General features: G+C 40.3%; 1 protein-coding gene across 1 annotated transcript in view; it reads right to left on the bottom strand.

Annotated features, from left to right (window-relative positions):
• Positions 1–4,254: 4,254 nt before the first annotated feature.
• RNF126 (ring finger protein 126) overlaps positions 4,255–21,961 on the bottom strand; it is a 32,160-nt gene continuing 14,453 nt past the window's right edge. The window contains exons 2-9 of the mRNA XM_001365631.4: positions 13,077–13,135; positions 10,736–10,799; positions 8,495–8,739; positions 8,000–8,068; positions 7,821–7,890; positions 6,865–6,958; positions 5,746–5,861; positions 4,255–5,613 (exon numbers count right to left, since the gene is read on the bottom strand). Of these exons, the coding sequence (XP_001365668.1) occupies positions 5,464–5,613; positions 5,746–5,861; positions 6,865–6,958; positions 7,821–7,890; positions 8,000–8,068; positions 8,495–8,739; positions 10,736–10,799; positions 13,077–13,135 (867 nt within the window). The 3' untranslated portion in view covers positions 4,255–5,463. The remainder of the gene's footprint in view (positions 5,614–5,745; positions 5,862–6,864; positions 6,959–7,820; positions 7,891–7,999; positions 8,069–8,494; positions 8,740–10,735; positions 10,800–13,076; positions 13,136–21,961) is intronic.

The raw sequence follows: 21,961 nt of genomic DNA, 5'->3' as shown, positions 1-21,961 counted from the left end.
AACAAAGGGCTAAAACAATTGACTATCTTGATCAGTGTTGTGAAAATCAAATGGGATGTGGACAGCTAGGTGGCCCAGTGGACTGGGAGCCAGGCCTACAGCCAGGAGGTCCGGGGTTCAAATGTGTCCTCATACTTCCTAGCTGTGTGACCCTGAGCAAGTCACTCAACCCCCTGTCCATAGCCCTTATGGTTCTTCTGCCCTGGAACCAACACACATTGATTCTAAGATGGATGATAGGGGTTAAAAAAAAATCAATTGGAATGTCAAAAAGGTTTTGAAAAGTATTAACATTAAACATATGAAGTAACATTATTAGAACAAGATTCCTTATATGGTCCCTAGATTGGGCTCTCCTGGGGCCAGAGTCAAGGCAAGATTGGACAAGGGCAAAAGCTCTGTTCCTAGAACTGAGTATTATCTCTGGGGAGGTGGAGGGAGGAGGTAGTTCGTCAGAGGAACTAGTTAAAGCAGGTCTCAAAAATTCCTGGCTAAGAGTGGGGAGATGTTGGAAGACAAGTACAGAACACTTCGTAATATTTCCGGGCTTCTAGAGGTGACCAAAGTAGCAGGCACTGAGAAGCAGGAGCAATTGAACTCCTCTAGGTTTTTGAGACTTATTGACATGTTCCTGCTGGTGAATGGAACCAGGCCCACGATGAGTATTCAGATCTGGGAGACACCCAAAAGTCAGTGCTGTAGCTGCTCCAGGCTCAGATATAATGCTGGATGGAAGGAGCCAAGCATGGGTGGATTGTTACACCTGGGAACCTCCTTGCATACAATCAAAACTGCTTCTATTTTAGTAGGGGGTCTTTGAAGGCATCTAGTCCAATCTTATTACCAAGGCAAGAATCTCCCTTCTAATACAGAATTTCACCTGAAGAATCTAGTCTTCTTATGTAGTAACCCACTAATTCCCTCTAATATCCCTGACAATTAACTCCATCTTTGCAATACCACCTCATGTAGTTGGCTAGTTCTGATATTAAGACAGCTAGGCAGCATAGTGGGTAAAGTGCAGAGCTTCAAGTCAAGATCTCAGTTTAAAAATGACTTCAGACATGTATTAGCTGGATGATTCTGGGTATGTCCCTTAATCTGTTTCCTCATCTATTAAAAAAAAGGTGATAATAACACCTACCTCCCAGGGCTGTTTTACATATGAGATAATTGGAAAGTGTTTATTATTAGCACAGTAGCTAGTACATGGTAAGCACTAAGCTGTCAGATACCCACTAGCTAGGTGACCCTGGGTAAGTCACTTAAACTGTTTGTCTCAGTTTCCTCAACTGTAAAATTGGAACCATAATAGCATCTACCTCCCAAGATTGTTATGAAGATTAAATGGGATCACATTGTATTTTTGTGACTGAATATATGAAAAGGTAATGTATATGACTGAGGTGATGGGTGATGAGGTGAACAGGTGCAGGCTGGGAGTGGAGAATGCTGTCTCAGCCAATAAGTGTCCCGGAGACTCATTCTCAGATTGCTTCTGAGAATATGATACACCAAAGGTCCAAAGAGGTAGAATGACACAAAGCTCTTACTTAACTCAACAGTCCCAAAGAATGAATTGTACAGAACTACTGAGGCAGATGAAGACTATGGATCCTGCTGCTAAGAAGATGATTAAAAAGAGCTCCAGCCCATTAAAATGACACAAAGTAGAGGAAGAGCTTCAAGAGAAGAATCAGCTGTTAGAGGCAATTAACAAGCAGTTGCATTTGAAGCTGACTGAAAGCCAGGGAGAGCTGAAGGTGCTCACTCAAAAAATGGAGTTCCTGGAGAAATTTCAGGATATCTACTTGGCAATTTTGGAGAGTGGTAATATTGGTCCAGTTACAGGAACCAACAGATCCTGAAAAACTGGCAAGAAACAATGAAATGTCAGAGGGAATCTATATTGCTCTTGGAAAGTCTGAAAGATTAAATTGAAGTTTTTTTAACCAGATAGAGGAGATATAATGAAAGTAAAGTTGAAGATGGAAGGAAAAATCTCATTTCCTAGAAAAAATAGGCATTTAAAAACCAGAGTCTCACAGCCATCCTTCAAATGAAACCATTAGTAGCATTTTGAGAAGGGGGTTCATTCCTTCAACAAAGATTAAATTATAAGAATGTTCTCTTAAGTTTTCCTAGGACAGGGCTTCTTAACTCTCCCAACTGAAATATCTTCAGAAAAAAAGTTGGAATCAAAGAGGTTTGTAATGAGGGGTATTCCTGCCTTCTAAGCCTGTGCTGGCCAAGCAGCCAACTATAGAACACATCCGTTAGTGGCCAGCCTCAAGATTTAAGAAGGAAAACTGGTGCTTTGGGCTGCCTTGTTTTGGCTACCAACTTCCAGTTCAACTCAGAGGCAGAATCAGAAATTTAAATGAGTAACAGAAGGACCAGGAAGGATCATTCTTGAGTTTAGGGGTTGGGAATATGAAATGTTAAAAAGTTTGTAGACTAGAAGGAAAGAGATGCTGGAGTCCCATGGTGTCATATTCCAATTTGAGCCATTTTTAAAAATTAGATCTTCCTATTTGGGTTGTAAGCATATTTTATGGCATGAACTCTGACCCTTATGCTCCTTCCTTTTGGCTCCCAGACAAATTTCTGAACTTGAAATAAACTGGCACTGATTTCCTTAAACAAGAAGGGTAGGGTCAGGAATGATTAACATTTCCCTGAAATAACTGAAGAGTGGACTTGGAATGAATTCATTATTGTGATCCTCTTGGTTCAAATCACCTGATCTTTGTTCTTTTTAAATTTTTTAAGCTAGAATATGTCTATAAATAAATATTACTTAGACTGGAAAAAAAAGAGACCATATTTATAGAGAGCTTAATACAGTACCTGGCACATAGTAGGTGCTATTATTATTGTTTTAGTAAGTTCATTATTTCATCTATGAACTGAAAAGTGGCTCTTGAACTTTCTCCCATTGCTCCAAGTTCTGCCCTTTGGAATCAGACACATCTTCATTTTTCCAAAAGATTGTACTCAAAGATGTCAATTATTCATGAATCAAGTCTCTTCTCCAAGAAAAAGATGCCCAACTCTTCCTACTGATGGTGTTATGGCACAGTCTTTTGTCTCATTTCTCTGGCCCTCCTCATCAGGACATGGCTTGAGTTTTATTCAATATCCCTTCTAAGACTGGGCCCCAAACTGAACAAAGTACTTCAGAAGAGGTCTGAATAATGCACAGGATGGTGGGATTAACACTTCCTTCCTCCTGAACAATAAGCAAGGTAAAAGCAGCTGAATCTCTTTCAGAAGAAGGAGGGTTCAGGCTTTAGTTGGAAGCCCAAGTCAAATCTTGCTGCTCTGTAAAAAGAGCATAAAATTTGCTAGGCTGTCCTGAAGAAAGGAGGCATGGAATCAAGTGGTCTGGCTACTTCCTGAAAAGCTGAGCAAAAGGAAGGTACAATAATAAAAGGCTGAACACAGGTTAAAATCTAAGATCATCTTAAGTTCAACCACCTCATTTTACAAAGAAGAAAACCGAGGCAGAGAAAAGTAACTTGCTTAAAGCTTTGCAGAGATTTAGTGCTCAGTACAGATGGAATTAGAACCTCAGGTCTCCCCATTTTCAGTCCAGGTCACCTTCCACTACATTATACTATCTCCTTGAATGTGGGTTGATATTCCTTCCTCAGTTTCCACAACTGTTGAAACAAGGAAAGGATGTGTGAGCAAGCCAGCCTTTAGAAGTTCATCAATGGTCAACTGACTAAGCTTTATTAATTTTACCCACCAGTTGCCTTATCAATAACTCTCACTCACATCTTCTTAGCCTTCACAAGACTTGGGAAACCCAGCCCCCACATGTTATCTTCTGTCTTCTTCTCAATGAACCATGGCTCTCAAGCCTCCATCCCTTAGCAGGCTTTTGATGGCAACTCTCTTTGCAGGGTTTTCTGCCATCCAAGCACTTGACAAGATTTTGCAGTAGGACCCATTTTGCTGTAGGAGAGGCAGATCTGTGGTGTAGTTTGGAAACAGGAGACATTAGTCTTATCAAGTAAGTCCACCTTGTTCAGCTTAAGAGTTTAAGCAGAACTGGATGCCTGAGGAGGGAGTGCCTGCCTGCAAACAGGTGCCTTGACCTCCTAATAAGAAGCCCCTGTGGAGGTGCCTGGGGAAGGCAGAGGGGTCTCTCAGAACAGATGGGCTTCACAGCCCCAAGACAAACACACCCAACCCGACCAGGCTTAATAAGGAGCTGGCGTCTAAGGAAAACTCCAGAGCATCTGCTTCTCGTTTTGAAGTAGCTGTATTTTTAAATAGCTTTCAAGATACACATTTCTTTCTTTCTTTAAAAAACAAAACAAAACAAAACAAAACAAAAAATCTGTAAGAGCAACTGACCACTAGGGCAGTTTCTTTTTGCTGGTCCTCGTTGTGGTCCCAGTCCCAGTGCTCGACGTAATTCTGAGCTCATCCGGGCAGTGAGGCAGGATAGTAGGGCGAAAGGGGAAGGGGTGACTAGGGAATGGGAGAGATGTCAGGGAGAAGAGGCTGTGAGGAGGTTAAATGCCAGACCCAAATGGGCTCTTGGCTTTGTTCCTGGGAACCAGGTATGGTGGAGGCTGGGGAGTAACAGCCTCTTGGGCTTGCAGCCAGACAACTGGGCTGCACTTGCCCTAGGAGAGTCTTACCCTGTTTTCCACAAATCATGCATCACCTCTTGTTGAGCTAAAACGTCCATTTATTTAATAGCAGTAATAATTTAAAATTATAAAAACCCTTTCCGTTGTTGAGCATTAGAGGGCGAGGTTATAAAGACAGACAGGATGATGGGAGAGAGGACACCTGAAGGGGGAGTGGACAGTTCGCATGTTGGATGGCAATGAAACAGCCACACTCCACCGGCCTTCCCGCCTGGGAACATTGTCTTTATGTTCCCTCTGAGGGGGTTACAAAGGTTAGGGGGGCTGTTGGGGAGAAAGAAGAAAATGAAAAGTATCTCAAATCCACAACCACAGAGATGGCCTGGCCACATTCATCCTTCATTTCAAACAACCTGGTACCTGCTAGGATCCAGACTGATGAAACGCAGTTAATGTGACCTGGAGGCTTTATAAGCCAGCGCAGTGGTAGCCATCAATTGGCAGGAGAGACAGAGCTTCCCTGGAACCGTCAGATGAATTGGGGACTGGCGGGTAGAGAGGGGGGGAAAAGGTCTAAAGGCCTTTGGTGCTTCCAAAGCTTGTTTAAAAAAAAAGAAAGAAAAGAAAAAGAAAAAGAAAAAAGGAAAGAAAAAACGAAAGGTGTTGGGGTCTTAGGATCTCTCCCGCCCCCTCCCCCTCCCCCCCACTCTGTCTCCTGGGTTCAGTGTGGGGTGGGGGAAGATTAGCTGCTCCCTCTGACCAGGAAGCAGAAGGGCAATGGACAGGGTAGGGTTGGGGGCAAAGGGGAAAGAGGGAAGAAGGTCGGGGTGGTTGGACTGGCTGGTGGTGAGATTCATGAGTTGTTTGTTGAGTTTTCGTTACTTGGCGAACTGGAGGAGGAGGAGGAAGAGGAGGAAGAAAAATTCATTCCTGTCAGTCCCGGGGGATTTGTGGCAGTGTTCTGTCCACTTAAGCTTTTCCGACACACTGGGCAGGTATCATGCTTTGAGAATTGGAAAGGGAGAAGAGAGAGAAAAAAGAATTAATTAGAGACCATACCCAAATAAGAGTGAGGCATCAGGATGCTGGAGATTCTCCATGTAGGGAGTTCAGGCAGCCCCAAGTGCCAACTTACCTGTTCCAGCCAGGGGACTATGCAGCCATCGTGGAATAAGTGATTGCAAGGTAACTGCCGGACATTCTCACCCAGCGTATAGTCATCTTTGCATACAGGACATTCTAACCCTGAACCTGAAAGCAAGAAAAAAAAAGAGTCTAGAGGCCTCATAACTGCTTAATACAACCTCTCAAGAACTAAGGGGAAAAAAAAAGAATTCCCTCATTCTGCTGCCTTCCCAAGGCCTATTCTATCATCCTACTGGGGTGGTTCAACAACACTATTTTAAACTCCCAGAGAATCAGCAGAGGTATTGATTTTGAAATAATAGCTCCTTCAATTTGTCTCCCAAATCACTACCATTGACTTGCTCTATGTAAGCTAAGTCAAATCACTTAAAGACTTTTGCAGGCCCCCAGAAACTTCCAAATGGTATGTTAAGACTAGAAGTGACCTTGGAGATCCAACCCTTTTGAAAAGGGTTCAAGCCTTTTACAAGAAGTAGGCTCAGAAGTAGAAACTCGGTTGAGGACTAAGGACAAGTTTCCCCAATTCCTGGCCCAATGTTCTTCCAATACAGTAGGCTTGACTCTTCCAGACACCTGTCCTTATCTGCTTTCGCTCTTAGGAGCAAATAAAATAAAAGAGATGACGTGGGAATGTCTCAATAGCAAGAGTCCATCTATTAAACTGGGGTACCTCAAAATACAACCAAATATTACGTCTCAGTCAGTAAGTTGATGCTTTACCAGGGAGTAGAGAAAAGGGAAATATGCTCCAGGTCAAAGGAAGGAGACAGAAAAACCAACACAACTATCAAGAACAGTTTCCTCAGACTTCTAGCCCCACTAAACTACCTCTGACACTGTTACTGATGAAAACTGGGCTCCAGACCAAAGAGTCATACACCACTATAGACTCCATAGACCATCTGTCCAAGTGAATTTTACCAGTGAGAAAACTCAAGTGCATAAAGGGGAGAAGGCCTTGCCCACGACCACCCAGAGTCAAGTTCAAGGTAGAGCCAGGACTGGACCCCTGCTCTCTCTGCTCTCAGGGCAGGCTCTCTTGTCAGCAGCCCTAAGATCAGATTTCTGCCTCCAAAGTGCCCCTCAGGGCTACAGCTGGAGTACCTACCTACGTGTTCCTCTGTGACTTGTATGGTGGGAAGGGCTTGTATTTTCTCTTTGTCTGCTGGTGGGGGACCGGTGTTTTCAAACTGATTAAGGAGCTGAAAGACAAGAGGCGAGAGTGCCGAGATCCCTGGTCTGGGGCATAGCTTCCTTTGCCAGAAGAAATCAGTTCACTGAGCTCAATGTGTCTGGGGTCTTGCTTTTGGCCATGGATAGTAACTGAGGCAATCCTGCCACCTGAATCCCAAGGAAGGCCTCTTCCTAGGCCCTTCTGGAGTCAGTTTAGGCTCTGAAAAGCAAGGACAGATTGCCTGCCAAAGCCCTACAATCTGCTACATATCCTTTGCCCAAGTCTTTGGGAAAGCCTGCCTAGTAAAACAAAACACTATTCTGTTCAAGTTCAGGGAAGTGAGCTTCAGGGATCAGCTGGACTGGGCTAGGCTGACTTTTCCAATTTAGCTTGGGATGCATCTGCAACTAATCTCACCCATTGAAATTGGCCCCTGCTCAGCCTCTAGTTACCCAGGGTGTTATAAAGGAGGGCCACCATCTGCCTTTACAAATGGCATACGGTCAGACCTGAGGGCTAATTCTCAGGAGCCAGGGTAGTTTTGCAAAGAGAATTCCAAAGGGTTCAAACCATTTGTTTTCAAACTACAGATAAAAAGGGACATGAAGGAGCATAGCATGTATCTGAATAGTCACATTCTTTCCATGGGAAAAATAGGGAAGGATTTCAGTTTTGGGGAAGAGAAGGGAGGTTGAATGAAGGGGTCTTTTCTTGTCCTATGACCCCAGAGCTCTTGAAGGCTTCTAGGTTTGGATTCCATCCCCCAAAGAAGGCCCAGAGCCATAAGTCAGCAGTGCACAGCACCACCAATGGGAAGCTGGGTTAATCCAGTGTCCCCAAAGCCTCTCCAGGGCAAGCAGGTAAGCCCTAGAGTTGACTCAGCTTTTTACCTGTGTAATGATCGCATCCAGGCCATTAGCACCCCATGCATAGTCCATTGGATTTGAATGCAAAACACCCCTTGAGAACACACAGAGAAGAAAAGATTGAAGGTTAAAATGGACTGAAAAAGGGGAGAAGAAAAGAGGTACAGCCATAAACAATTCACATTTGATAATTCCTGACTCACCAAGGGCCCAATCCCAGGTTTGGTATTGTTGCAGGTGCAATAATTCCATTGACCAATTGCTGAATAATCCTTTAAAAAAAAGGGGGGAAAAAGGAAAAATCAGATTAAGAAGGGAAAGCAGCCCAAAGAACCTTTCTAAAAGGCTGAAAATTAAAAACCAAGAAGAAAAATACAGTGGTATGATGGAAAGAACACTGGCTTTGGAATCCACACCTGGATTCAAGTCCTGGGTCTGAAATTTACCAGCAATGTGATCTTGGCCAGATCACTTCCTCTCTCTGGCCTTAGTTTCTTCATTGGCAAAATAGGAACACTTGCCCTGAATAACTCCAAGGAGCTGTAAGGCTCAAATGTGATCACAAATGTGAAGTGTTTTTTAAACTGGAAAGTGCTATAGAAGTATAAACTATTATTACTGTGCACCCCAAAGGTGGGACAACACTGTACCAGCAGTTGGGAATCCCTTCAGATCTTTGCCTGATCCCCGATTCTCACCCTTCTAACGTTGGGACGCCTTCATGCCTGCCTGCAGCACGCCGTGCAGTGAGGCGGGCCCGTGGCTGCCGTGCGCCATAGCGGTGGCGGGACTGGTGTTCTCTCTCCCGCCTGTTCTCCGAGTCCCTGGCGTCCTCAGATTGCACCCCAGAGCCGAATGTGGGAAATTCAAAGCTGTCATCAAAAATCCCAAAGGCAAACTGGCCATAGCCCTGTGGCAAGGTGAATAAATGCTGATCCACATTCTACAGAGGGGGAGAGAAGGTTAGGTGAGAGGAGCCTGATGGGGCAGTGATCATTTTAACAACAAATTAAACCCAATAAACATGTTTAAAGTGCCTATAACATGTAAAGCACTGCTTTGACAAGGGAAGATGACTAAATCTTAAAAGTTGGAAAGGGTCTGGAAGCTTCCCATATTCAGTCTCTGCCAATGCAGGATCCTCACCCTTTAGGGAGGTGATCATCATCTGGCCTCTAGTCAACCATCTCCAGTGATTGGGCATACCTTGATTCTATAGGAGGCAAGTTCCCCACTCTATTGCCAGATAGCACTGACCTGGGGAAATCTGTCTCTTGGTGATTTTGTCAGGTTCTACTTCTGGGACTCACCCAAGACCACAAAGAACAAGCCTAACTCCTCCTTCTCCTCCTCCTCCTCATGAGGGACCTCCCTTTAGATATTTAAAGACAGCAATCATGATCCCCTAAACCTTCAATTAAGTCTAATTAGGTCTAATCTGGAGTTCTAAATGCCTGTGGCTCCTCTGCATTCATGGTTCTTGGATGACCCAGCAGTGAGTCTGGCACTTTCTGGTCATAAGTAGTCTTGAAGGTAAGAACAGACCATTGGATTGCCACAAGGCAACTGTGAGTAGGAACACAACAACAAAATCTAAGAAGTCCTGCTCATCCAACTGCTGGTGGTACAGCAAGGGATTTGAGAAGCTGCGCAAGATCAAACTGAACAAGATTTCCATTCCACTTTCACTTTTGCAAAAATACTCATAGTCTGGCACTTAAGGCCCTCCCTATGCTGGCTGCTACCCAACCCTCCGACCTTATCTGTCACTGCTCTCCTACTGACCCTTTCACTCTAGATAAACAGAGAAAGCTCACTGACTCCTAAGCATGCCTCATACATTTCCACCCCCTAACTCGACTTCCATGAATCCTTTCTTTGCCCAGCTCTCTTTATGTTTTCCCTCCCTCCTTCAATCTTTCCCTCCACCTCTTCCCTAATCCATGCTGCTTATCTAAATCCATCCTACTCTTTGGGGTCCTGTTTAACCAAAATGTCTTTGGAGCCCTTCCAGAAGCTTTTCATCTGTGTGACTCACTGGGCATTAAGCTTATATCACATAAAGGATTTGCCTTTGTGTCTATGTTCTATCTACCCAAATAAATTATAAGTCCTCTGAATAATGACAAATTATCCTTCTATGTGTCTCTATGTGTCCCCTGCACCTACACATAGTATAGGTGCCCAACTGATATCTGTTGATGGTGGTAATGATATGGAAATGGCCATACAGAAAAGGGTCCTATGGCCTTGCTTCATTGTATCAATGAGATAACAATAACAGCTCACATTTCTATAGCACTTTATGGTTATAAAGCACTTTATAATTTACTGAAGCTCAGAGAAAGGAAGTGACTTGCCCAAGGTCTCACACCTAGGTAAGCAGCAGAGCTGGGACTCAAAGCCAGGTCTCTCCTGACTCCAAGTTAAAGGTTCTTTCCACTATACTGAGCTGTCTCTCCCTGAGACAGAGAGGAGGAGATAGGAGGACATCGTAGACAAATCAGAGCTGAGATTGCAAATGTCAAGTCATTAAAACTGCAAAACACTGGAAGTTGCCCATGGTATCACACTGGCCTGGAATGGCTTAAAAAGTTCAATATGGCAAAAGACTTGTAGAAGAATCTTGGTCGTCGCCACCTGACAGGTAAGATTTTGCCTGGATTAAGATGTCACTTAGTCAAACTATGATGCATCATACATAGATTCATTATCCGAGGATGACACCAAGGGCAAATAGGTGTTGGCTCTGAGTGAGTGACTTTGAATGATCGGACACTTCTTTTCCTTCAGAGGAGGAAAGGATGTGTGTGTGTTTGCATGTGTGCCTTTCTGTGTCCATGCATGTGTCCATGTGTGTACACTTGAGCATATGCTGGCCAACTTGCCAGAAGGAAGCAGGGGGGTAGGGGGAAAGGAGGTGTCAGTTTCCTCCTTACCTCAAATGGTTGTCTGTTCTGATCCGTGGGAGCTGTAGCAGAGTTGGAACTATTTTCAGTATTTCTGAGGAGAACAATATCACATGTTAGAGAAATTATGAAAATACCACGTCAGAGCAAACCGAATCTCTCTTTCCTCCCTTCCCTGCATTTTGCAGGAGGAGCTGTGGGATGATGGGAATCTTACCCAATACTAGCCCCACACAAGCATCTCCTACCACTTTGAACACTAGAGCTGTTTTCCGTTCTTTGGCCCGGACACAACTACTGTGGTCAATTTTTCCTGCTTTCTTATTCTTCCATGGTTGTCTCTCTCAGTTTTGTTTAATTCTTTGTTGCCTATGTATTTACTTAGCTAAATTTGACAGAATTAGAACTGAAAGGTTTTTGAGAGAATTTAGTCCAATTCATACACTAAAGATCGCTATAATATCCCGAAGAAGAGGTCATCCAGACTCTGACTAAACATATCCAGTGATGGGAATAGTCATTCTCTCCTAAAAAAGCCAATTTAGTTGAGAAGTCAGCTCTAATTGCTAGAAGTTATTATATAGAGCTGAAATGACCTCTCATTCATTTCCTCCCATGATTCTGTCTCTCCTTTCCTGCCTCCCCCCAACCTCAGGCAGAATCTGCTTTCTCTTCTATATGATGGTCCTTTAGCTAAGTGAATATGGTAATCATGTCCTCCCACATATCCACTTAAGGCAATGTCATTTCAATAAAAAATGCCTCACAAGCAATGCTATGTCTAACTACCCCAAGTGTTCAGGTCCACTTAAAAGAATATGGCCTTGTTCCCACAAAGTTAGCCTTGGGAAAAGGTTGAAAAACACTTGGTGCTTAAAGAACCCCCCCCAAATCACTGAGGACTACTGAGAAAGCCAAATAAAATGCACTCCATTTTTGGCAGGGATCCATTTTTATCTAAGGTGACTGGCAGTTACATCTTCTACCAGATATACCCAGACAACCAACCTCACACCATAAGCACCTTTGAACCTCTCTGCTACTTCTTGAAAGCAAGGCCAAATTCAGAGGTCTGTGGCAGTGTATGTGCCTCTGTCCATTCTGTCTGCTAATTCCCCCTTACTCATTTCTGAGGGGCAGCTTCTTACTCTTATTTACTCTTACCTATTTAAGTCCAATCTCCTCAAGTGCCAGATGAGGAAATTCAGGCTAAGAAAGTAGAAGTAGTCTGCCCAAGGTCATACAACAAGGTAATGGCAGAATGGAGTTTAGGGCACTAGACTCCCAGACTCCAACTCCCAGACTTTTAAAGCTCTGTCTCCATTATCAAGCTGCCCCTTGTCAGGATTGTATGCTCAAGAAAGGTCAGGCTCTGCCTGGCTGCAAGGCCCTGATGCCCAGTCTGCACCATTTCCCTAGGCTCCTTACAAGTGCAAAGGGTCCTAATGTCAGGCCACAGTTCTGGTGGAGTTGGCACATAGCCTCTTCCAAGGGGAAGGGAGCTCAGAGGTGAGCTTTTCTACACTTTTCTACACATAGCACAAAATATATCCAATTTTCTTCACCAGTGACACCTAGACTTAAATGAGCACTTTAGGGATGACTGGTATATTAACTGAACATGTTTCATTAAGAGACAAATTCAAAGAGGAAATCTGACCAAGTCTATCTTAATTCACTCATTTTGAAGAACAAGATCGCTGTGTTGGCAGTAAGTTTTATGCTATTGTCCTGTTTCTGTTGTGAAAACTGATGGTACATCCTTAATACCCTCAAGTCAAACACCACCAAACAGACTCAGAAGTCAAAGTGATCTGAGGAGTCATCTAGTCCAATTTTATTTCCAGGGTAAGAATTCTCTTTATAGCATACCCGGGAAGGGGTCATTTAGTGTCTGTCTGAAAAAAGCCAGGCTCTGGAGGAGGCAAAGGGGGAAGAGAAGAAAAAAGTTGGTGCCTTCTTCCAGAGAGGATCCTTCTCCTTGTTGGACAGCTCTTTTTGTTAGCTCTTCTTCCTAGTCATTAAGCCTAATCTGCCTTCCTGTGACCCTCAACAACTCCTTTCCTCTAGAGCTCCCTCTACATGTAACATGGTTTATAGCGTGAGTCTTCATACTAAATATGATGGTCCTCTGGGATTAATAGCTAAATGCTAAGTTTTGGAATTAAAGAAGCTATTGGTTTTGTGAACCTAGAGATTCTAGGCCCACTTCAGAATTTGATAAGAGACCAGTTGGTCAGCTTTGGTTTCTAAGGCCAGACATTAGGTATCTTTAGCCTGAAGCAGGACTATTTTTTCTTCTCTGTGAAAGGCTATGAAAGAGAACTACCAAGGGGGAACAAAGGGGAAGGACAAAGGGGAAGATAATGACCTGGTCTCTTCTGGAAGCTCTTCAATAAAACCAGACTCACACCTTGGGCAGATATAATCCTAGAAAAGAAGAGACACATTAAGGTGAATGGCAAAGAAAACAGTCAATATTAATGGACTCAATTATTTCAGTTAACTTGTCTTTGTCTTCCCTTACCTAAGGCTTACAGAGATCTGACATACTGTTATGACAGATAGGTTAAAATGCCTGGTGAATGGCTTTCAAGAAAGCTAGAGGACACACACCAAAAGTCTGAAGTAGGCAAAGTCACTAAATCTGAGTATACATCTAGTCCAACCCATACATGAAGGAAATCCCCCAGAATGTATCCAATAAATGGTCACCTAGCCTTTGCATGAAGGCCTTCAAGGAGGATGACACCATCCCCTCTGGAAGTAGCCCATTCTATTCTGGATACCTCTAGTACCAAGTTTTCCCAATTATCAAGTCTAAAATGGCCTCTTTGAAACTTCTCCCCATTATTCCCATTTCTTCCCCTGGGGCCAACAAGTCTATTCTTTCCCCTACTCTCTGATAATTCCTTCAAATACTCTCTGAGAGACAACTTTCTCAGGCTACATATGTTTACCTCCTTCACCTGATCCTCTTATGATCTAGACTTAAGGTCCATCCTGATTTGTCTCCTCTGGACACTACAGCTTATTAAGGTCCTTTTTGGATCCTTAGCTGACAATTTACTAGAATGATTTCTTTCATGAAAACAAATGAGATTGCCAGCCATTCCTGATCTGTGAGTCAGCACAAATGGTTGGTTCAAGTTCTGGTCACTGTCTGATACTGGGCAAGTATTTAAACCTCTCTGTGCCTCAGTTTCCTTACTTATTTTAATTAGTAAAAACAGGTTACTCTCCTGCTACTTCAAAGGTGTACTGTAGGGATTAAAAGAATCAATGTGAAAGCATTGTGTTAAGTATGAAGTTATTTTTTATATACATATATCCTTATGTGTTTTAGAAATGCAAGGCATTTTCTTAAAAAAAAAAATACACACACACACACACACACACACACACACACACACACACACACACACACACACACACACACACCTTTTGGAAAATCTAGACCCTATAAGATCTCACCTAAATTAAAATCCTGTAAGTTCAATAAGTGAGAGGAGGCAGGGTATAGAACAATGAATGCAATGTCTAATTTTTTTGACCAGTTTTGTTGATCCCCCCCCCCTTGTTATTTTATTTTAAAATATCTTTGTAAAAGAATACATATAAAAATATTAACTGGGCAGATTAAAGAAGAGGAACTAAAATATCTAAATAAGTCTATTAAAAAAATAAACACCTTACCTTTTATCTTAGACTCAATACTAAATTTTGGTCCCAAGGCAGAAGAGTGGTAAGGGCTAGGTAATTGGAGTTAAATGACTTGCTCAGGGTCACAAAGCTAGGAAGTCTCTGAGGTCACATCTGAACCCACCACCTCCCATCTCTGGGCCTGGCTCTCAATCTACTCAGTCACCTAGCTGCCCCTAAGCCTATTTCTTTCTTTCTTATTAAAAAAAAAATTGAATAGTTCATAAATGAGATTCCTAAGAAAAAAGCATCAGGGCCATCTGGGTTTACAGGTGAATTCTACCAAACATTTAAAGATCAACTAATCCTAATATTAAATAAGCTATCTAGAATAAAGGCAAAGAAGGAGTTCTACCAAACTTCTTTTATGAAACAAATATGGTGCTTATGCCTAAACCAGGATGAGCAAAACCAAAGAAATTACATACCAATTTCACTCATTAATATTGACGCAAAAATCCTAAGTAAAATACTAGCAAGGAGACTACAACAATATATCACAAAAATTATACCAGGAATGCATTGATTAAATGAATAACAAAAGTAACAAAAATCATTATACCAATAGAGGCAGAAAATGCTTGACAAAATACAAAATTTGGAAGCATAAGTATGAGTGAATTTTTCTTTAAAATAAAAATCAGGCCTGAAACAAGAATGCCTACTATCACCAGTATTAGTCAATACTGTCCTTGAAATGCTAGCAATAGCAATGAGAGAAGAAAAAGAAATTGAAGGAATCAGAATGGGCAAAAAGGAAATAAAACTATCTCTTTTTTGCAGATGATACAGTAGTATACTTTTAAGTGATTCAACTAAAAAAAGTTAGTCGAAAAAATATTTTTTGCCAAGTAGCACTACATAAATTATAAGCATTTCTATCTATCACCAATGAAGTCTTATAAGAAGGAAAAAAAGGATAGTAAGAGATATTTCACTTAAAATAACCGTAGACAATATAAAATACCTGGGAGTAGATTTGCCAAGAGAAAAACATAAACTACATGAACAAAAGCATAGAACGCTTTTTATACACATAAAATAAGATATAAACAACTGGAGAAATTTTAAATGTTCATTGGTGGGTCAAGCCAATATAATAAAAATGAAACTACTCAAACTACCTAACCTACAAAGTCAGTGCCATAAGAAATTCCAAAACATTATTTTGTTGAGCTAGAAAAAAAGTAACAACAATATTCATTTAGAAGAACAAAAGGTCAAGAATATCAAAGGAATTAAGGGGGTGCTGGGAGTAAAGGTTCGTCTAGCAGTACCAGATCTTAAACTGCCTTATAAGACAGAATTAACAAAGCTATCTGATACGGGCTAAGAAACAGAGTGGTAGATCAGTGGAATAGAGTAGATATATAATACATATAATATATAGATATATAAATATATAAAATACATAGTAGTAAATTATTAAAGTAACTTGTAGTTAATAAATATAAAAACTTAAGCTTTGGAGATATTTAGGGATAAAAATTCACTATTTGGTAAAAATTGTTGGGAAAACTGGAAAGCAATTTTATAGAAAGTGGGCAAACATAGCCATCTTACACAATTTACTAAGATATGTTCAAAATGGATACATGACCTGAACATAAAAAGATATCAAAAATAAATTAGAACATAGAATATATTATCTATCATATTTACTGACAGAATTTATGAATAAGCAAAACAGAACACTGTGATATAAAATTGATAGTTTTTATTACATTAAATTTAAAAAAAATACTAACGTAGCCAAAATTAGAAGGAAAGTAGAAAAAACTGGTTAAAGATCTTTGTAGACAGTTTCTTGGATAAGGCTTTCCTATCTCAAATATAGAAAACTTTGTCAAACTTATAAGAATATGAGTCACCAATTGATAAATGGTCAAAGAATATGACTACACTGTTTGGGATGAAGAAACCAAACCTATATATAATCATATAAAAATTATCTAAATCATTATTGATTTGAGAAATAGATTAAAACAACTTCAAGATACCATCTTATACTTATCAAATTGGCAAAAATGATAGAAAAGGAAAATTATAAATGTTGTAGGGGATGTGGAAAAACTGAGACATGAATTACTCTACTGGTAGAACTGTGAACTGATCCAACCATTTTGGAGAGCAATCTGGAATCATACCCAAAGAATTATCAAACTGCTAGTTCTCTCTCTCTCTCTCTCTCTCTCTCTCTCTCTCTCTCTCTCTCTCTCTCTCTCTCTCTCTCTCTCTCTCTCTCTCACTCAACACACCCCTATGACCCAACAATGCCACTATTAGGTCTGTTTCCCCAGGTGATCAGGGAAAAAGGAAAAGAACCTTTGTGTTCTAAAATATTTATAGCAGAAATCTTCATGGTGGCAAAGAACTGGAAATTGAAGGGACACATCAATTGGGGAATGGCTGAATAAGCACTGGCATATGATTATGATGGAATACTAATGTGCTGTTAGAAATGACGAGCTGACTGAAAACAAAGAGATTTGCATGATGAAATAATGAAGAGTGAAATGTACAGAATTAAGTGAATGTTGTGTACAATAATAGCAATATTGTTTGAAGAGTAACTGAATTACTAAACTATTATGAGTTATATGAATATTCAAATCAACTACAAAAGCCCTAAGAAGGAAGATGCTATCCTCCTCCAAAAAAAGAACTGACATATGTATGTAGTGGTTTAACATATGTATTTGTATCAAATACTGGCTTTTTTTCTGGTGTGGGGTTGGGAGGGGGGTTAGCTTGGAACTCAAACATAACAAAAAAATTTAAAATATCAAAAATATATTTGTTATATGATATGAATCTCTAGGAGGGGGAAAGATATAGTAGGAAAGGTGACATAGATTTTAAAAAATAAGTTAGAGGCAGCATGGCAGAAAGTATAAAGAAAGAGCCATAGAATCAAGAAGAGTGAGACTTCAAAGAAGCTGACTTAATGGAAAGAAAACACTGCCAACAACTACTTGGATAGGTGGTGGAGGTATGACTATCTCATCTGACAGAGAAGCAAACTCAGGCTTAGGAAGATTAAAGAAGCCTCCTAAAGTTCAGGATGAATCAGGATTCCTGATTATGAAATCATGAAAAGGTGTGTTGTAAACTCTAAGGGCATGTAAGAGTTCCTTACAATGTTTATTGAATAAAGCACTAAGTAAACATATTATTGAAAAAAGTAAAACATGACCATTAAGAACCTAATCAAATCCACTTAAATACTCACACAAGTCCCAGGTTTAGGGTCTATATCTAAAAGGCACTAAGGAAGCATGACTTTAAAACCATTTATTTAAACATGTCCCCACAAAGGCTATAAATTGCAGATAAATTGCCAATTTGCACTAAAGGAGTTCTTCACACCAATAAAATAAAAAAGTTCTAACCAGTTTCACCAACTGCCATCCAAGGGAGGCTAATTTTTGATCCAAGAAAACACAAAACAACTAGACATAAGGTATTATTATTATTAGGAGACTGAGAAAAAAGATACAAAGAATCTTACAATCCATAATCATACAATTTTATCTTGACAAGTTTTGGACTTGGAGAGTTTTACATGAACTCAAGCACTCTATAAACTGCAAAGCACTCTATTTTGTTGTTATGATTCCTATGGAGTGGTCCTTCTAGTCCACATACTTGATGGTAGCAAAGAAAGGTTAACAGAAGACATGGTCCTTCAAATTCAGATTGGGTATATAGATGTGTTATTTGCAATACAGGACCAAAATGCTTCCAAAATACACACCTGCACAAGCTAGTTCCTTTAAGATGCTAATTTGGCAGTTCTAATGCTCAAATCAGAGGGTTTTGGACAATAGACTGTAGCCAGACCAGATGAGGCTTTCAAATGATCTAAATTAAGTCTTATGTCTTTCTGCCCTATCAGTTCCTTGCAAATACTATTAAGACTACCTACTCCCAGCACAAATCTGAAGTGTGCACCAGATTAAATACTGATTGAGAAAGTCAGTAAGAAATTTTTTTTTAAAAAGTGACTTTCTGCATCCTGAACCTTTGAAATACACAAAAGTCAAGAAAAAATCAAAAGGAAAGGTCACCAGCAAAGCCAGCAACAGCACTGGCAAACAAACTCAGACTTCTCTAAGCAGGACCAAAATTTGAGGCATATGTAGTCTATAGGGCTCTACTGGCAACAAAAGTGGAAGGCTCCTAAAAAGATTCAGGGAAGTCAGAAAGCCCCAGGGTAGAGTAGTCATCAGAGAGGAAAGGAAGTGCTCAGAATGGGACAGACAGCCCAGGTTCTGCGGTTTCTAAGGATCCTGAAGAGCCAATAATCTGAATCTCAAGAGATCTAGGAGGCCTGAACCTTGGGAAGCAGGTCAGCACCAGAACTTAGAGTAAGACCAAACAGGATCTCACCAAAAACACAATAGGGGATGGAGCCAACTCCTCCAAACAAAGCCTCAATTCAGAAACTAAAACTAGAGAGATAGTAAATCAAAAATACATGAACAACATTGTTGATTTAGCCATCCCCAAAAAGGAGCAAATAACTATAAAAACTTGCAAGCAGTGACTCAAAGGAAAAAATGGATTTTCTTCAAGGTTTACATGACTATCTAAGAAGAAATGAAGCAAGCAATTAAAAATAAATAAATAAAAGCTCTGGAAAAAGGATTTAGAAGGAAAACAAAGAGCTTAGAATAGAAATTTCTTACACAAGTAATAGACTCAAACCAGGCAAAGCCAAAAATGGTGGAGAAGGCCGTTCCAGATCTATCCCAAATGATCCTCCCAGTATCTTTGATATAATGCCTCAAAACAAATTCTAAAGCAACAAAACCCACAAAAAGATGAGGTGAAACAAATTTTCAGCCCAAGACAACTTAGAAGGTTCGTGAAGTCTACTGCACTGGAGAGGGAGTGAAACATGGGGAGGACCAGGACAAGTGAGCATAGGACTTGCAGTTGACAGTGGCAACACTTTCTACATCTCTCAAACAACTGGTCAGAAGATTACAGAGTCCCTTTGCTGGCTCTGGGTATAAGATTCTATTGTATTGCAAGGAGCATTAGTACACTAGTGCTTGCAACCACCACTGGGGAATAGGGGACCTTGGTCACAATGCCAGAGCAGAAAAGAGTGCCTATGGTTCCCTACAGACCAAAGCACCGGCCAGCAGAATGTTAAATATGCCTTTCCTTAGATCATACCACCTTGAAAGAACACAAGCGATGGACTCCTTAAAACTACAACTAAACGTAAGTCAAAGACTCTATGAGAAAGTAAAAAATATTAGATACAAAATAAATTCAAAAGACTGAAAAATTAAGAAAACATAAGATACTTGATATGAAAAACTGACAAGGAAAAACAGATCACGAAGTAATAATTTAAGAATTGATGGATTTCCTTAAAATCATGATTTTTAAAATCTAGAAGATAATATTAAGATTATATATATACACACACACATACACATATATGTATATATATACACACGTATATATGTATGCAGATAGATAGATAGATAGATAGATAGATAGTTGGGGTCCTGTGTATCCTCATAAGATAAGTTTCAAGACTACCATGGATGGCTGAAATTGTGAATATAATCAAACACCTGTTATTAACCAGGGGTAAATGAATCAGATTATTACCAAATCAGTCATAAGGGGTTACAACGGCACACAAGCACCATTACTCTAGCACTTTGGGGACCTATTATTACAGTAAATAAGGGCTTTCTTAAACAAAAGCACTGTGATCACTAGAGGCAGCCTGGAGGAAAGTTTTGCATAGAAGCATGGGTGTGGGGACAAAGAGAGATGAGTCATGTACTGGCTAGTGGACTTTCTCATGTTACAACCTGTATTTGCTTAGCAGGTAGTTTGAGATTTATAAATCTTTATTTTTCCTATAATTTCCCCAAAATTTTCAATTTTTCCCCCTGTGGTTAACAGCAGGTAACTAAATTGGAAAATATGGGGGCTACAATGAAAAAAAAGGCCCAGATCTATAAGAACTAGAGGGCAAAGTGAAGATCAAGTCCCATAACAGCCAAAATCCAGAGTTTCCACATTAAATTTTTAGAAATACTGCAAACACCTAGAAATAAATTAGTTCAAGTATCAAGGAATCAGTCAGGATCACATAAAACCTGGTAGCTTCAACTTCAAAGAAGAAAAGTCCTTGAAATATAATATTCCAAAAGGCAAAAGAGATACTTTCAAGCATTTCTGATGAAAAGGGCTGAGCTATCAATATAGGAAATTTGAAATACAAAAAATAAGCCAAGAGAAACCCAGAAAAGTAATTTATTTGAGCAACTGGAAAAGGCTATGTAATAGACTATGTCTTTAAGAGGCATTGAGTTAAGTAAGAAAAACAGGATGGGTTAGTACTATTCTGACCATTTTAAAAGGTGAAAGAAAAGGAAGGGAAAAGGAATATATGACACACATGTGGCAACTCCCTGGAATTCCTTACTCACACTAATGAGGCCCTCTCTCTGTCATGTAAAAAAGAGGAAGTTGATAGAACTTGCTCTTTTCATACTTCAGATATGTGCTACAAAGAAGATACAAAACATGGAAGGATAGGAGGCATCCAAAGAACTTTATTCTTGGCAGATACAAAGGAGAGTTAAATACTTGTGTGTGCAAATAAATTTCATATAGAAATCCATCAAACCCAACAGAGTAAAATGAGATGAACCAAAAGAACAATTTCTATAAGGAAAACAATACTGTAAAGGAAAACAGTGAAAGATTTAAGAACTGATCAATGCAATGACCAACCAGTGTTTCCAGAGGACACAAGACCTCCCAAGGGGGGATGGATTCAAAGCACAGAATGAGTCATTTCTGTCTTAGCTAGTGTCTATATTTGTTTTGTTGGAGTATGCTTATGGGTTACAAAGATTTTTTTCTTCTTTCAGTTGATTTTTAATTGGGAGTGGGGAGGGATTCAGTGAAGTTGGAGGGGAGGTGCAATAGATATACCAAAGGGAATCAAAGAGAATGTAAGTTGTGAAGAAAGTACAAATAGGACAGTTTTGACATTTATTATGGACTTAAAAAAAAAAAGGTAGATTCAGTTTTGTACAGAACCGTCATTTTGCATTCTGTTGCATATAAGGAAACACTCTTTTCAGTGTTTAAATTCTCAATAAACTTTAAATTACTATTAAGGAGTCTCAATTTTCTAACTTCTGTGTACCTGAATTGTAAATTCTTTAGCAATAAGGTTTCTGAACCTCTGAAAGAGTAGAAAACAAATGCCTTTCCTTTGACCTAAAGGATGAACCCCTAACCTAGTCACGATAAAAGAAAAGAATGCTAAGTTGAGGATCATTGAGCCTAGGGTGGGGAGTAAAGGGAGCAGGCTACTGGAAGCCAGGTAGGAACCCTCCCAGTCCCTGAGGCTTACAATCTAGGGATCCTCCTCTTCTTCACTCCCCAGCTCATGTTCATCTCTTATATATGGCCTCTTCTTTTTTCTGGAACTGCAATGACTGGTCCAGGGTCTCATCGCCTCATGTCTGAACTATTGCAATGGCTTCTGCTTGCTCTCATTGC

The sequence above is a fragment of the Monodelphis domestica genome, chromosome 3, assembly GCF_027887165.1.
Source record: "Monodelphis domestica isolate mMonDom1 chromosome 3, mMonDom1.pri, whole genome shotgun sequence".
NCBI classification, from domain to species: domain Eukaryota; kingdom Metazoa; phylum Chordata; class Mammalia; order Didelphimorphia; family Didelphidae; genus Monodelphis; species Monodelphis domestica.
Note: the sequence above shows the minus strand (reverse complement) of the source record. Positions and strands in the feature narration are given on the sequence as shown.